At 41.0% G+C, this 17321-nt stretch overlaps 2 protein-coding genes across 3 annotated transcripts; both read left to right on the top strand.

The window, feature by feature from the left end:
- Positions 1 to 3153: 3153 nt before the first annotated feature.
- On the top strand, positions 3154 to 11644 carry drc1 (dynein regulatory complex subunit 1 homolog (Chlamydomonas)). Of its 2 annotated transcripts, XM_007240737.4 has the most exons (16): positions 3155 to 3417; positions 3529 to 3616; positions 4154 to 4266; positions 4361 to 4544; positions 5216 to 5353; positions 5700 to 5786; positions 5907 to 6029; positions 7462 to 7601; positions 7838 to 7972; positions 8966 to 9305; positions 9470 to 9559; positions 10171 to 10257; positions 10504 to 10622; positions 10914 to 11066; positions 11243 to 11345; positions 11453 to 11644. In XM_007240737.4, the coding sequence occupies exons 1-16, from the start codon at positions 3305 to 3307 to the stop codon at positions 11507 to 11509; spliced, it is 2070 nt and encodes a 689-aa protein (XP_007240799.3). In that variant the 5' UTR covers positions 3155 to 3304; the 3' UTR covers positions 11510 to 11644. The 2 variants fall into 2 exon arrangements, with proteins under 2 accessions (XP_049335745.1, XP_007240799.3); XM_049479788.1 differs by lacking the exon at positions 9470 to 9559 and having other exon boundaries at positions 3154 to 3417.
- A 561-nt stretch (positions 11645 to 12205) lies between these two features.
- On the top strand, positions 12206 to 16734 carry kcnf1a (potassium voltage-gated channel, subfamily F, member 1a). The gene has a single exon (XM_007240735.4). The coding sequence runs from the start codon at positions 13297 to 13299 to the stop codon at positions 14743 to 14745; it is 1449 nt and encodes a 482-aa protein (XP_007240797.3). The 5' UTR covers positions 12206 to 13296; the 3' UTR covers positions 14746 to 16734.
- The last annotated feature ends 587 nt before the right edge of the window (positions 16735 to 17321 follow it).

Here is a 17321-nt window from a genome sequence, read left to right as displayed (position 1 = left end):
TCTCGCTTTATTCTCCCACTTCTCACCGCCTGCTTCGCCTGTGTGGCTCCGCGCGCTCATATCTGCACAGATCTGATTGGTACGGTGGCCGAGAAAGCCCAACGCAGTGCAAATGGAAAAGCGCTGCAAAAGCACAAAACACATCCATCAAAATTACAACACAGGCGCAGCAACTAGAAAAACGCGCAGCAACTAGAAAAACGCGCTGCAACTAGAAAAACGCGCTGCAACTAGAAAAACGCGCTGCAACTAGAAAAACGCGCTGCAAATAGAAAAACGCGCTGCAAATAGAACCACAACACAACGGAAGTGAGTCACAACACAAGGGAATATTCCCGGGGGACCTGTACCAGGTACTGTACCAGCTAAGCTGCGTCTTCAGTAATGTCTCGGACTTCACTATGTGTACAAAGGACAATAAGTGGCAAACAAGGCGTTTTGTGAAGCAGAACTTTTAATAAACATAACTTACTTTTCAGAAGCTTGTTTGCCACTTATTGTCCTTTGTATACAGCTGGTACAGCATCTTTTAAGGTCCCCCGGGAAAATTCCGTTGTGTTGTGACTCACTTCCGTTGTGTTGTGGTTCTATTTGCAGCGCGTTTTTCTTTTTGCAGCGCGTTTTTCTATTTGCAGCGCGTTTTTCTATTTGCTGCGCCTGTGTTGTAATTTTGATGGATGTGTTTTGTGCTTTTGCAGCGCTTTTCAATTTGCACTGCGCTGGGCTTTCTCGGCCACCGTAGCATAGGATTGGCAAAGGAGAGCGTTTTTTACAGCACACGTGATTGGTCAGTAAATTTACTGCGCTGTAAAGCACGTAAACCATAAAGACCATAGGCGTAGGAACGGGGGACATGTCCCACCCAATATCAGAAACAGGTGGATTTGTCCTCCCCCAAACATTATACCGCAGAACAATGGCGTCGCCAGGAGCGAATCGTTTCTCTCAGCTCAGCTGTGTTTTTAATGAGTAGACAGAATGCTGTGTAAATGGAAAATCTCTTAGCGCTAATCACGGAGCCGCCGGTTCAGAAAGAAAGTCACTCCTCTTAAGAGAAACAGCCAATCAGCTCGCTGGTTTTGCGAAGCGCGGAGGATTGCTGTGGAGGATTTGTAATGTTTTCTTTTTAAGGGGTGCAGCGGGGCTGACGATAAAACATATCTGGATATACAGCTATTTTTCTAAAAGAAAAGTAACGGATCTAACCATGTAAACTGTGTTGAGATTATTTCTGATAGATGGTTAAAAATAAACGAATCAAAACCCACAGATCATACCCTCTGTGAGCTTGTGATAGTCATTGTGATTTGTAGATTAGGATTGCAGGATTACTGTAAATTTTAATGAAGAACAATTATTTTAGCTAGCTTAACTACTTAGCTAAAAACTGGATTTAGTGGACAGCCAGACTTCAGTACAATACTTTATGTTGGTAGTTTGAAGCAGTTTCTTATCCCTGATCACTGGACTAAAATTGTGTGTTTTCACCAGATCCAGCTCATTAGCTACTAAACTAAAATCTATTATATTATTTTAAACATTAGGTGATACCTCATCAGTTTTTTTTCTCATATATGTATTTAATTCAGACATTGCACGCATATTGTTTTCTAACAACTGTAAATGTAAAGTGGAGTAACATGTTTAGTTTGTAAAGTGACCTTTACTTGGATGTAACTAATAATAAACAGAAGTACAGAAAATAATGGTTTATTTGTTATTAAAGGTAATTCCACAAACGTTGTTCTAAAAGACTATAATAAGACAATAAACGTTCCACCGCTTTAAATAAACGCTGTCAGAATTAAATCCTTCTCAGTAGTTTATCGGTTTGGGTCCGCATTGTACAACGTCTGGGTCCAGACCCGGACCGCAGTCCGCATATATGTGGCCTAGATCATATACGGTTTTGTTTTATAAAACCACTCCTTGCTGCCCTGCAGAGAAACAGGTTCAATGTTCAGTTTTACCGTGTTAAATATTGCAGGTCAAGAAAGACTTCATTTATTTAATATTTTTTTATAAAGCAAGTATTTATGTTAAGTTAAATCAAGAAAGTTAAATCAAGAAAGACCATATTTTATTAAATATATATATATATATATATATATATATATATATATATATATATATATATATATATATTAAGTTAATTCAAGATAAATGGTCTTTTTATTTTTATAAAAAAAAACTTATTTTTTCAGGAAATAGTTCAACTTTAAATGTCTAGAGATACATTGTTGCTGTTAAAAATGCATTTCTATTAAAGGGAGTATTGGCAAAACTGGTTATAATTTTTATGTTAAGGCGGCAGGAGGTGGTGTCTGCAGCTGCTGAAAGTAACTAATAAAGTAACTTCTAAAGTAACTTAGTTACTTTTAAAATCAAGTAATCCATGAAGTAACTAAGTTACTTTTTAAAGGAGTAATCAGTAATCGGGTTACTTTTTCAAAGTAACTATACCATCACTGATTATATGATACGTAGGAACCAAAGAAAAGTATTTACAGAACATAAAAAATAAACGTGAAAGAAATAAAAGAAATAAATACTCAAACAATAACAAACTGTTGTTTATTCAAATATCCATCAGCAGGACTAAAGGCTCTGTTCCTGCAAGGTTAGATATCTATCTATAACACTGCTGAGTTAAATTTACAAACTCTTAACACTTGGTAGTTTTGTTCACCCGTCAAAGCACACTCGATGTAATGTGTGGCATACAGAAATTGAACACTGTCACTTTTAGAGAGTGCATATACGGACATTACACTCGACATTTAGCATGAAACCACCCAATCTGGCAACACTGCGAGCCGGTGTGCGCTGTTAATTTGAGGTGTCTCTCCATGTAGTTAATTAATGAGGATTAATGTTTGTAAACAGTGTAAATATAGCAGAGATTACTCCATGATCAGCTCAGAGCTTCACTTAACTTAATTCAGTTCAGTGAGTTTATGGAGTTTTAAACATGGCTCAACCCCCACCTGTGTGTGTTAATGCTACCGGTGCTGGCGCCTGATAATGAAACTGAGTGTCCGAATTCACTCCTGTGTACCCCTATGTAGTGCGACACTTTTAAGGGAGTAGGGAGCCAGTTTGGTCACAGCCCACAGCCCCCCCTTCACTGAGTTCTCTCTCGCGGGCTCCCTCTAGCGGGCCTCAGTAATGTTTTGATAGAGGGGGGCTCTGACTGTTTCATAGCAACGCGGGTAACAACAGTGAATTCAGCCCAACTCTGTGAAACTCACCTGTCCTCTCCCTCATTTCCTCTTTTCTTCTGCTCCGCTGAGTTACAGGGGAGATGTCACGGGCGGGCCCGGGCGAGCTGAGCCCCGCTGTGGAGTCCGACAGTCCGGAGGAGCGGATAGCGGCGCGCCGCCTCCGGATAGCCGCGCGGACCGAGGCCAGGACCCGGTGAGTCCAGCCTGACCTTCACTGACTCTTCTTAAACTGAATAACCTTAACATAACTAACTGTCTTCTCCAGAGATCTCCTCTCTGATCCTCTCTGAACTGTGTCTGACAGACTGGAGCTCGGGGAAGAGGCTCAGGAGCAGGAGGAGAACACAGAGGAGCCCCGGACCAGCCAGAAACAAGTGGATCAGAGTGAGAAGGTAATTAGATCAGAACAACCTGATGACTAAGAGGTTTATTAACCCTCAGGAGGGTTTTTTTCTGATTATCTGATTATATCTGTTATTACATCAGTTAACCTAGCTGATTCGTGCAGATATCTCCCACACAAAGTTATCTCTCCGTTTTTTTAAGAACACTACGATGTAGCATCATCAAAAAACCACAAGGTGTCCTTCATGTTGCAGAAAACATTATACAGTACACAGCCATATTCAGCCTTATGCAAAAAGCACCTATTTAAATTAAATCTTTTTGGCCTTTTGTAAACGCCAAATGGCAGTATGAAACGTAAAATATTTAATTAAAGTGTTTGAATGGTTAAACTGGTTGGAAGAGACCCGTAAAAGGTGTTTTTTTCTCTTCTTCTTTTTTGTTGCTGAATGTTCAGTTGCAGAGTTCTGACTTAACTTTACAGCACTTGTTTTTTTTTTACTTATCTGGCTTGTCTAGATGTGAATCTCTTATCAAGTGTACAGAACCTTTGTGCTTATTTACATATCTGTAAATCTCTGCAGCGTATGCTTAAACTGCAAACTGATGGCACAGAGTTAGTGACCAACATCTTGGTGGCAGCAGATGCCAGAGAGACAAAGAGGAGAGCACAGCTAGCGGAAGCACGTAGATTAAGGTAAACACTCAAACACACATCCAGAGATGATTCCACATACTCATATAAATGCGTGTCTCATGATAACACATCTTATGTTAATAATACTGCACAGAAATGAAAAGTTGGAGAACGAGGCAAAATCCAGCCTTGAGAAGTTCGAGGAGGTCACTCAAAATTGGCCTGTGGCCAAAGCAAAGGAAATTCCTCAGGATCTGAGAGATGCTCTGAAAAGCCAGCAGCAGCTCTGCATGCTGATCACTGAAGACAAGAATAAACTCATCAATGAACTGCAGCACGTAAGAAAACAAATGCACACACACATAGATATAACCATGTTTTTGAGAACATTTTTTGGATTATACAGTACAATGGGAGTAATACAGAAATGACAGAAATTAGACTAATATTAAGAGAAGGAAAAAAATCTTAGCTACATTGGAATTAGTAAAATAATGCTCTTGTAAAAGACTTTTGTTTGTTTTCTTTTTAAGTTTGTCCTGAAGTTAAGTTTTAAAATGTGCAAATACGTATATATAATGCATTTGGCATATACCATTAAGTGCCTAAGAAAATTCTTACAATCATTATTCTGCACAACAATGTGTTTATGCATTTTTAAAACACAGTGTTACATTAACAATTGTGAGCTTATTAAAAGGACACTGGTTTGCTTCCAGATTTCTTCTCAATGCTATGATTTAAAATTCACCAGCAGCAGCAGTTCACCTGATATAACTTAATAGAGCAGTGATTAATCAAAGTAGGTACTTTACAAGAACTACAAAGAGTGTTATAGTTCACAAAATTCATAAATCCTCAACCTAAAATATTGTGTCTCAAAATGTGACTAGATGTGACAAGAGCATGTTTTAATGTTATGTTTTGTTTCTAAATGTTGTGTTTTTATACCATGGCGTATAACATCACAGATTCAAAAGATATCATAAATACATTTGTGTTTGTGAAGGAACTAAAATCAAGTGATGACCGTTATGTGAAAGAGCTGAAAAAGCAGGCAGAAGACGTGGATCTCATGAGAGAGAAAATGCAAGAGCAGATGACGTCTCTGATGAAGTTGTATAGACAAGAGCTGGATCTGATCGAGGTGTGGTAATACTTTCTGCTGTTGGGAGTTCAGCAACAAGCATATTCATAAGTCAGCATAGTTCATACATCTAGTAGCTTGGTATCCAACAGTAACACAGGAATCTACAGGAATCACTTGATATATTAATTCTTTCAATATTTTCTATATTAAAACACACAACACAGTATAGATTTAAAGGTTATGGAAAATACAACACTATGCTATTTTTGTGGTCAGAATGCAGAAAATGTTCTTTTGATACTTATATTTGTGAAGATAATGCCCTACATTATATCATTACACCAAATATGTAGTTATCCAGGACTCTTGGACTCACTTATCTTTTTGCCTGGTGATGTTACAGAATTCATTTGATGATGAACGAAAGACTCTGCTCACAAGCAACTTGAAAAAGTGGGAGCAGCAGAGGAAAGAGCGGAGCGACAGAGAGGTAAAAGGCAAAAAGACTTCAACAGCCATTATTTTACTACACAATGCATACATCAGAGATTCAATAATGCTATTGGTGCTAATATACGTGTCTACCCTCTGATTCTATGTATGAGAGAAGCTGGAGCACCTACTGCAGAGGATTAAACAGAAGGAGGAGAATGAGGTTCTGCTGCATCGACTAAGAGTTGCAAATATAAAGGAGTACAACATGATGAAACTCAATCTAGAGACTCAAAGCGAGGTATACTATATTACGCTTCAACTGTTATAGAGAAGGAAGTTTGATTCATTAAACCCTATGTTTATTATAAAATTTTGTCCTAATGCACAAACTATTTGGAAATGTTAAGTAAAAGTTTGAATTTGCATATTTTATGATGTCCCAGATGGTTCTATTTTACAGCATATAAAATGTTAGTTATGCATGTGTATGGGTATATAATACTGGACAATTACCAGGTCAGCTAGGTAGTGGATGTCATACCTATGCGTAGCATGTATCTAGAGACTTTGAATACAAACAAAGTCAAATGGGAAACTATGGAGGTCTGCCGGAGTGACTTGCAACTCAACTTATTTCATGCTTCCTGACCTCCAGAGCGGTTAGGTTTATGCGTGATGAATACCAACAAAGTCATGAAGGCAGGCACACCACAACTTCAGCAAAGCCTCTGATAGGTCGGAAGCAGTCAGGCCTAAAGATTGGGCGACGTTCATCCTGTAGGACTGTGTAAAGGTTGAAGGGGATGCCCACATTGTCACTGTGCATATGTCAACCAGCAAGACCCCTTGTAAATCAGCTCAAGAGGCTGAGATTCCCCTACAGGAGTAACCCACTATCATAGCCTAATGTAAGCCAAATGGCTAATGAATTTATCCAATCAGTGGGAAAGTCGCTGTTTAGAGAATGGACCGGCCATATTGCAGTGACAAAATAAGGGAAACAGCTGTTTTTAAATGCAGGTAAGGCTTCATTGCCATCATATAATATCTGTGACGGAATGTAAGGCTGCCCATCAGACTCACAAAAGGTCATCAAGTCAAGACCTGATGTAAGAAGGTCAATTAAGGCCAGAGTGTGAGACCGGAAGAGTCAGGCCATCACCACAGATAAACTGGGCTTATGACGTTTTCTGACCCGTTTGGCCGATACCATATTTAATAAAAATAAGTGCGTAATAGACCAAATCTATTTCAGCTTCTTCTGGGAAAAAGACCTAAACCTTGGACCACAGAAAAAAGTCCAACACAGTGTGTAAGTCCTGCTGTGGACTAAAAGGTATTTTGTACCAAAATGGCACCTCCAAGGAAGCTGCAGATCAGCTTGTGTGCACCTAAGTAGATATGCAAAGATAAATGTATGTTAACATTTGTTGTCAATGGCTACCCAAGCACACACACATGTGATGGGTGTATTTAAGACCCATCATGCTCTAAAAGTCCCTGACACCACCGGGGGGTAGGGCAGCATGAATTCATCTGGTGAAAACCCACAGGGCTATGGCTAGACCGAACAGACCTTGAACTGGAAAGTTCAGTTCTGAAAAGGAATTTGAAAATAATCATCCCACAGTGTGAGTGTCGCTTGAGAGTGTAGGCCATGCCTCCATCCATTAGTAGGTCTGCTACTAATCATTTTAGGTCTGCTATGTTTGTGTTTTTTTTATGTATAGATTTTACAGCAGAACATTCAAAAGACAAAGGCTACCAACCAGCTCAATCAAGAGAAATTAGAATACAGTCGCCATGTGATTACACATCGCAAGATGGAGACCATCCACATCGAGTCCCTGCAGAGAAAAAGGATCCTAAGGTGAATTTAATATCTGTACCGGGGGCTTAGTGTTATCTGTAGTAGATTGGTGTGACTGCTAGTTTTTGATCTGACTGAGCAGAAGCACACATGATCCCACTTTTAAAGACTAAAGCCACTTCATTAAACAAACAGAGTCAGTAATGCATTTGTCGTCTACAGATGGTCTATAAACTCTTACATCCATGGTTAGCTTACTGCACTGCTACTTTATTCTTCAAACATATTTCTTCCAGATTACAGGATAGTCTCAAAAACCTGAAGGTAAAGTGTGCCAGTCAGGAGAAGCAGGCTCAGGAAGAAAACCAGTCGCTGACTGATGGCTACAAGCGCTCCATGCTGGAGTACAAAGACATGCAGAAGCACTTAAGGTAAACACTTAGACCTATGTATATAGACACATACACTACATGTGAGAGGTATGGGTCAAAAAGATCAGAAAATATTATAATGTCACCCTTATCAATTGGGGCATCCTTACATGTCATTTTTTTATTTAGAGAGTACATATTCCAAAAAGAGAGACATAGTGGACACAAGAATGGCAACCAAAAGGGGTTTTTGTCTCTTTTTGGCCTTTGTAGAGGGCATGTTAGTGATGCTTTTTTTAACCATGACTCTGCCCCACTCACTCTGCCAGTGATTGTATGGATCCAAGCAATTTTGTCCAATTTTGTAACTTCTAAGACAACACAGCCTGTGAATCAGCATCTAGCTGATCTAACCAAATAATAATTTCCCTTGAAAAATATAATTTGTTTACAGTAATATTTACTTGTTTTACTAATTAGAAAAACCTTCACATTCATAATTAGAACGTTTTCATTTTTCTTTTCACTAATCATCTTCTCAATTTTGTGACGTTTACTTTCCCTACACTTGCTAGGAGTCTCCTAATGCACAATGCTACATTGAAAAATGACAGTTGAATTTACAGAAGAGTTAAACATGCCAAATGTTTTCAAATATATAAAATTAATTTCACACAAAGCTTTTATCTCCATTTTTGTTGTTTTCACTTTTTGTCTTAATTTTATTCTGTTGTTGTTCTTTGAATAAATGTACCAATAAAATGCTTCAAAATTAGTATAAACCTTTCATATTGACTTCCGTTAAAAGCTTTTATTTAAAATTTTGGTGAAGGTTTTGTGCAGCAATAACAATATAGTGGGCACAGTCAACAGTCTTAACAAATCTATGTATGCTAGTATAACCACTTTTTTAAAACTTTCAACCACTTATTGAACCTTGAACTTACATTATTAAAATGCGATACTTTTCCATCTACCAGCACTGGCAGGATATGCACAATACTGAACAGTCTCACTCTAAACTGTTCCTATAAATGATTTTCTTGTTTTTAGACACTTTGCAGCAGTTGATGCCGAGCGTTTCGAGGAGATCTGGCTGATGAATGAAAATGAGGCCAAAGCTCTGGTGCACAAAGTTTTAGAGACAGACCGGGTGATCTATGAACAGTTTTTGGGTCTGGCATGGGCTCCCCCTCACATGCCGTTTATGGAGAACTCAGGCCCCATCCAGCCCCAGCATCAGGCCCAGAGGACAGCACAGCAGTTTGCTATGCAAGCCCTTGGAGAAGTGGAGGAAAAAAGAGAGATGGAAGGAGAAAGCAGCACCGCAGAGGTCGCAGGACTGGACCGAAGGACAGTAAAGAAACTGCTGGAGCTGCTGTGTGATGAGACGGTGAGGAATGTGTATATTTGCTTGAGTTATGGAGTGTTTGTACAGTGAATGTGTTTTATGTCTCTGTGTAAAATTGAGTAAAATTTTGTTATATTATTCCTATGTTCTGTCTGTGATGACCACATTTTAGATGACAGAAACGTTCTGATTTTCTCTGTTGTCAGGGCTTTTTGATAGAGAGCAAGCTTCTGAAGCTGCTCTCACCTCTGGAGAAAGATCCGCAGTCTTTTATAAAGCTACACTTAATCTTTTCTGTAAGTAGAGCAAAACTTCTCATCAGCCTCATCTGCAGAATTATGTTCATAAATTGTTCACAATCATAATCCAGATCCATATAAAACCAACACAAATGCACCCAGTGTGACCAAATTATATCCTATTTTAATTTTCTGCACTAAAAACATCTTGGTGGTTCAGCTTTTAATACTTTAAATGGTTTGAGAACCAGTGAAAGTTTCCGCAAAACAGTGGAATAGTAGATAATTTGCATATGAACTCAGGGAAACGCACTCTGTAATACGGCCAACTGCGCTCAGTCATCTACAGCACAAGCACAAGCCCACACATGAGCATGAGCACACACACACACACACACACATATGCATGCATGCACACACAGTAACAGACTGGTGGACCAGGATCCATTACAGTTTTAATTACTCATGTTAACATTTGTGACAGGCCCATCTTTATCAAACCACTTTATCATCACAATAAAAGTGTGCCAATAAAAATATTAAAATGTATCAGTTATTGACCTCAGTTGTCCACCCTCGGTACTGTAACACCCTAAAGCACTGTGATCTGTGTTAAAAGCCATAGTCGATAGTGAAAAATGTATTCAGAATTTGCAAAATGATTGCAGGCATTGGGGATTGAGAATGAAGAGGATGTTTATAAAATGGCAGAGTTCTTTGAGAAATATAAGCAGCAGCAGAAGGATCAGCCAGAGGTAAGAGTGCATTTTTATTTCACCTAATACTAAAAGGATTTGTTTTTCAGACCCAGAAGGAACCTAAGCCTAGTCTAAAATATCTTTTAAATGGGGTTTCACCATTGATACTGCAGTTTAGCCTGACTTGATTTAACCTGGCATTGTCTGATAAATGAATAAATGTATGTGACTTATTAAAATTAATCTCTAATATAGAAAGAGATTCAAGCACTAAAACTCTTGTTCTTAACTGCTGCTTACTAGGAGGGTATTTCTGTCAGTAATGAGAATGAGCTGGTGCGAGAGATGGACTCTGAACTCGTCCATCCTAATCATGTAGTAAAGGCTCTCCATGCCTTCACAGCTCAATACTGCAGGCCCAGGTATGTTGCTATGTGTGAGTACACAAGATATAGACAATAGAGCAGTAATGGTATTTAGAAAAACATTTTTGTTTTACATCATGCTCCCTCATGGTGTTACATAGCTTATGTCACAATTTATACCAGCATTTTATCCAGAATTCAAGATTACTACTCAGCATTAAAGTTAATGACCTCCCTATAATAGTCATCAGTATTAAATGATATGATCAGATTTTCACCATGTCAGCCATTAAGAGCATACACCTCCGTGGGCAGACTTTGACAATAAGAGTGATTGCTCTGTGACAGAGATCTCCAGTCCCAGAAGCAGAGCAGTGTGCTCTCACTGGAGGAGCGAGATGACTCTGAGGACGCTGCGTACTGGGAGAGCATGGCCAACGTCATCCCTGAGTCCAAACTCAAAGTATGGAATGCTCTGGAGGATGCTCTCAGTAAATATCAGTGAGTGAGAATACTTCCACTAGAGACTAACTCTTTACAGTTACAGCAATATCAAAACATTTCTGGCATTGTCACGTATGGGTGAATTAGGCACCTCAGCTGCACTTTATGTGTAATGTTAAGGATTTGCTTCATGTCTTTGCTGTTGTGTTAAATAAATGGTACTTCTTTCGCAGCACTGTGCTGACTGAGAGATCCAAGATTCTGACTGATACCCACCATCTTAAACAGCAGAATGCAGAGCTCACGGCACTTCTGCACCAATACTTAAGCCAAAAGGTGTGTGTGAGTGTGAGGTATTCTGTAGTCTGTGTAAATGTGAGATATGTTGAAATACCTTTTGTGCTCTGCTGACAGTCTCTAAACCTCTTTAATTCTCCTTAAAGGGCAACACTGAACTGAAGATTCCACCCACACTGGTGATGCAGCTGACCTCAGAGTGATGCAGCCTGTCCTTCCTCAGATCACAAAAAAATATTAAACTCCAGTATTTGTGCATAAATTAATTATCACTTTAACTATCAAGTTCTCTGTATATGTTTGAAAACAGCAATAAATAAATGTGAGCTTGAATTTCACTGTATTCTCAGTATGTGTGTTATATTATCATTTTCTTATTTATATTTAAGTTCTTATTTGTACTGGAAATGCCATAATTTCATTATACAACTTCCAGCTTTTGAGACAATATATGTTTTTGGGGGAAAGGCTGAATTAAATAACTATATCCATTTCTGATTTTGTCCACTTCACAATTCCTGTTTCAATTGTAAAGCAGCTTTACACAGATCTGGGTCTGAGACTCCCTTAGACTCAAAAGGTTCCTCCTCTGGCTGAATTAGATGGCACAACAGATAACAAACAGCAGTAGAGTATCCTAGTCCAGTTTTTTGATATTCTAGTCTAGTTTTCTAGTTGTCATGTGGCTAATGTTTAAGGCCCAGTTAATCTTGAGTCTAGTCAAGATCACCCTGATTGATAGATAGAGTGTTCTCTGTGTTGCTTTCTCTACCATTTACCAATATTGTTTGTGCTGGGAGGAATTAGGAGACCAAGATCATCTTGAGCTTTAATCAGGTCTCTTAAAGTAGGTAAATTGTGAGTTTGCTTGTGTTAAAGTCTGCTCAGTGTGGGAGAGTGGTGTACTGGAATCTGGTGGACGCTAGAGGGAGGTCTCGCCATCTGAAACTGCAGCAGAGCCTGTCGCACCAATTGGGAAGAGGGCAAAATTAACTTACTTGGTCTCCCCCTCTTCCTCACTCCCCTCTACCTCGTTTACAATCTCCTCACTAAGACTCAGTCGTTCTCTCCTTATGTAGTCTCTCTCTCACTCTTTACTTACTCTCCGTCCTCTCTGTATCACTTTCTCTCTCCGTCTCTCTTCTCACTGAGTCTCACTCTGTCCTCTTTTTTCCTCTTTCTCTGCTTACACATTCTCTTTCTCTCTTCTTTTTCTGTTTCTTCTTTCTCTCACATTCTCACTCTTCAGTTAGTCTCACTCTTTCTTTTCTGCCTCCCTTGCCCCCTATCTTCTCACTTAGTTTAACTCCATGTCCTATCCTTTCTTCGTCTATTTCTCTTTCTCTCTCTCTCTTCTGTATTTTTTTCTTTTAGTCTCTTTATGTATATTTCTCCTTACACTCTCACTCATTGCCAATCATGCCTCTCTTTTTCTTCCCTCCACTTTTTCCTCAGTCTCCCCCTCTCTCATCCCCTCTTTCTCCACATTTTCTCCCTTAGTCTCAATCTCCCACCCAATCTCTTTCCCCTTTTCTTCTTACACACTCTCTCTGTCTCTTATTCATCAATCTCTCACACACACTCTCTCTTCTCTGTCTGTTTATCTCTCCTTATTTAAGTTTCTTTTACGTTGTCTCTTTTTCTGTCTATCTCTCCACTCTCATTGCCAATCATCTTTCTCCTTTTTTCCTCTCTCTCCTCAGTCCCACCTCTCTCTCCCTCACTCGCTTTTTCTCCATCTTTTTTCACCTCACTTAGTCTCAACATCACCCGCACTCTCTCCTTACATAGTCTGTCTGTCACTCTCTCTCTCTCTCTTCTCTGTCTTTTTCCTCTCTTCTCTCTCAGTCTCCCTCTCTCTCCATACATTCTCGCGCACACGCTCTTGGCTAAATTCGCTTCAGCGCTGGTTCTTGGCGCAGTGTTGGTTGGTGCGCTCCGGTGTCCGGAGGCGCGCGAGTATTGCTGAGTGTCGCGCGGCGGAGCTGCGATGTGGGGGCCGCTGAGGGCGCGGCTGGGGGACTGGAGCGGCTCCTCCTGGGAGGAGGAGAGCGGGGAGGACGCGGAGCTGCTGCTCAACATCGGCGGGGTGAAGCAGGTGCTGCACGCGGACTTGTTGAAGCGCTACCCGGACACGCGCCTGGGCGAGCTGGCAGAGCTGTGCGCGCGCAGACCCGACGAGCTGTCCGAGCTGTGCGACGACTACGACCCCGCGAGCGGCGAGCTGTTCTTCGACCGGGACCCAGACGCGTTCCGCTGCATCGCGGAGGTGTACATCTACGGAGAGGTGCACATGCGCAGGGGCATGTGCCCCGTGTGCTTCATGCACGAGATGGAGTTCTGGCGCGTGGACGCCGAGCTGCTGGACGAGTGCTGCCAGAGCTGCGTGAGCGAGGCGCGCGACGAGCTAGAGGAGATCAGCGAGAAGGTGCGCGCCATGCTGGAGCGCACGGAGGAGGACGAGGCGGCGGCGTTGTCCTGGCGCGAGCGGTGCCGCGCCTTCCTCTGGAAGCTGATGGAGAAGCCCGAGTCGTCCGTGGCCGCGCGCGCCGTGGCCGTCACCTCCTTCTTCTTCGTGGTGCTGTCGTCCGCGGCCATGTGCGCGGGTACCGTGCCCGAGCTGCACGTGTGCTGCGACGAGGCGGGCAACGCGCGCGAGCACCCGGTCCTCGAGGCCGTGGAGATGGCGTGCATGGCCTGGTTCACCCTGGAGTACGTGCTGCGCCTGGCTGCGGCGCCCGACCGCGCGCGCTTCGCCCTCTCCTTCATGAACGTGGTGGACGTGCTGGCCATCGTGCCCTTCTACGTGCTCCTAGCGCTCACGCACGTGGGAGCGCGCCTCGGCGCTTTGGAGCTGGCCAACGCGCAGCAATGCGTGCAGGCGCTGCGCGTACTGCGCGTGGCGCGCGTGCTCAAACTGGCGCGCCACTCGTCGGGCCTGCGCACGCTCACGCACGCGCTCAGCAGCAGCGCCAAGGAGCTGGGCCTGCTGCTCACCTACATGGGCGTGGGCATCTTCCTGTTCGCCGCGCTCGCCTACACGCTGGAGCAGAGCCACCCGGACACCATGTTCACCAGCATGCCGCAGTCCTTCTGGTGGGCCATCATCACCATGACCACGGTGGGCTACGGCGACGTTTACCCCAAGACCACGCTGGGCCGCTGCAACGCCGCCGTCAGCTTTCTGTGCGGCGTGGTGGCCATCGCTCTGCCCATCCACCCCATCATCAACAACTTCGTCACCTTCTACAACAAGCAGCGCGCCCTGGAGAGCGCCGCCAAGCACGAGATCGAGCTCATGGCGCTGCGCTCCCAGGAGGAGGAGAAGCGAGAGGGCAAAGGCCAGAGGGCGACGCACGGGCCAGTCTGCACCTCTCACAGCTACGCTAACATTCCCTTACTGGAGGATCCCTGCCAGAGCTTCTCTGAAACTTATTAACTTCACCCCGAATGCTGAATGAGATTTACTGATTGAGAGATTTTAACCCAAAAGAAGAGCCCCAGGGTGATGTGTGTGTCACAGACCCTTTAAAAGCTGTGTAAAGTTCTTTAGGGTCTAAAGGTCTTTTACTTTAACTCATGAAGTTTATAAGTGACCTATACTATACATCCTGAGCGCATCACTATCGGACAGTGTATGAATGTGTGTGTTCGTTCATCTGACCTTATCTAGCTACAGAATGTAGAAATGCTGGAGATAAGTCTTCTAAAGCTTCTACACAGGAAATTTGGCAGTGTTAAATCAAAACTTTACACTCTCAGTGTTAAATTAAAACTAACAGTGTTGATTTAACACTGCCAAATTTCCTGTGTACAGCTCTGTTCCAACCACCTAACAATTCAAACACATAAATGAATGAATGGTTTAGCCTTAAAATATTTACAGTCATCTTCCCACAATAAGAAAAAAGTTGCTCACTGAGTTTATCGGATTAAATCTTAAAATTAGTATCAGTATTCAAAAATAGGTCTGGGCTCATATGCTCCTTCAACGAAAGTTACTGAAGACATATCCTCGAGGGTACCAACCCGGTGACAATATTATACCATTTTTTGAAGAGTGTATATACGCTTTAAAATGTAGTGATGATGTGAGAACTGTGAGTCAATGCAAATAAATCTGGTGCTTTTGTACATATCTGCTCATACCAATATTGACATCTTAAGTATTGGCCGATTCCACTGGCTATTCAATATCACACTGCAAAATGTAGGGATGTACCAATAATGAGGTATAGACTAGTTCAAATATTAACAAAGTATGCTCCTCCATCGTATACTCAGAATTCAAAAGTATTTAAAATGCTGCTGTCTTTACTGTCTTGGGAAGACTAGATTTGTGACACTTCTGTGAGCATTTGATTGCATTCAGCAACATGATCGCCATCATCTCACATAAAACAGTTATACTCCTCTATGCTGGGGACCTTTATACCCATTAATTCCATGCATATAATGGTCATGGTGCCAACAGGTTTATCTACGTGTATATTTACTGCAGAGTTCTAGTCTATTGGGGTAGTTATTTACAGGGACTAGACAAGCTGTGTATGTGCAGTTTCACATCTGTATAAGTAGCAGGAAAAACCTAAAATAGGTGAATTCATTAGAAAAGGTGTCCACAAAACTTTGGAAAGATACAGTGTATACCCCTAATCAACAACTGTATGCAGTATTGAAAGAATAATTATTATCAAGCACCAGTTTGTTAACCTCTGCCTTATCAATATCTTATTCAGTACAGTTAATTACTTTAATTTACACATAGATTTAACTATTCCCTGTTTGTTTATATAATTATTGCTTTTGTGGTATCACTCAAAGAACCCACTGGGGTGTGTTTTGTTAAATGATTGGATTCAATTCATTCAACTGATTTTTTCTGAAAGATGTCCAATCTAGAACTTTCTTCTGATAACAGCAGGAATCAAGTTGGTGTCATCGTTTTTTTTAAATCATATAGGCTAAATGAAATGCTGCTTTAAAGACATTTTAGATGTAAATGTCAGGTTTAAGCCATGTTCACATGATCAAATGATGATTCAGGTTCAGATGGTTTAATCATAACTTGATACAAGCCAGAATTGCTATATTTGTTGTTTTCTGCATATGAACAGATAAATTCCAGAACAGATAAAATCCGATAAATTCCAGGAAGACCAGGGCTTAAGACTTATGAAAACACAAATTAATATAAATGTAAAAAAAACTTGTCATACTCTGTGATGTGACTATTACAGCTCAATCATCGTGATCTTACAGAGGCAAAGAGAGTTCATGTCTGAGTCTGGGTTACTCTCAGTGTTTCTTCTTCAGGCTTTTATTGTGTTTTTCTTCATTTAGGTGCTGTTTTTCTGTAATGCTGATTTATAAAAAAATATCTGTTATTAAACAAGTTCTAAGATCTAAACAAATAAAATTACAGTTTAATTTAATTCGAATTAAGTTTATAATGCAGTAAAATAAATGAGAGAAGTTTGGTGTTTCTGACTCATTGTTTTAGTAAAATAACCCACATTAAGTTTTTTCCTTATATTCCTTAAAAGGTTTTAGTAAAAAGAAAACCCACATTAGGCTCACAAACATCGAGTGTGATGTTTTTCATTGATTTCCAGTTTGTGAGGATGTTGTTTTGTTTGTTTGTTTTTTTAGTTGGCCTCCCAAAGTGCTCTGTTTTCCTCCTGGTTCAGGTTTGTAACCTAGTGCCACCTAGCAGACAAAGTGATGGGTAAAATGAGTGTGGAGGTTTATGACCAGTTGCCAGAATTGTTGAATCAGTTGAATCAGTTGAACTAGACAGAGCAGACAAAAGTAGTGCAGTTAACAATAGACACTAAACTTCTGATACTATTGATGATACATTATGCTTGAAATAGAATATAGGGAAGAACTACAGTATGTGTTGAGAAAATTTACTTATTTGCTTTCCAGATTTGATTGGTTATTTGACAAACTTCTAATGTAATGATTACTTGTAAATTTCTAAAAAGCCTAAAGGCAAAAGTTATGTATTTT

The sequence above is a fragment of the Astyanax mexicanus genome, chromosome 1 (genome assembly GCF_023375975.1).
Source record: "Astyanax mexicanus isolate ESR-SI-001 chromosome 1, AstMex3_surface, whole genome shotgun sequence".
In the NCBI taxonomy this organism is placed as follows: domain Eukaryota; kingdom Metazoa; phylum Chordata; class Actinopteri; order Characiformes; family Acestrorhamphidae; genus Astyanax; species Astyanax mexicanus.
This window is presented reverse-complemented; position numbering and strand designations above follow the sequence as displayed.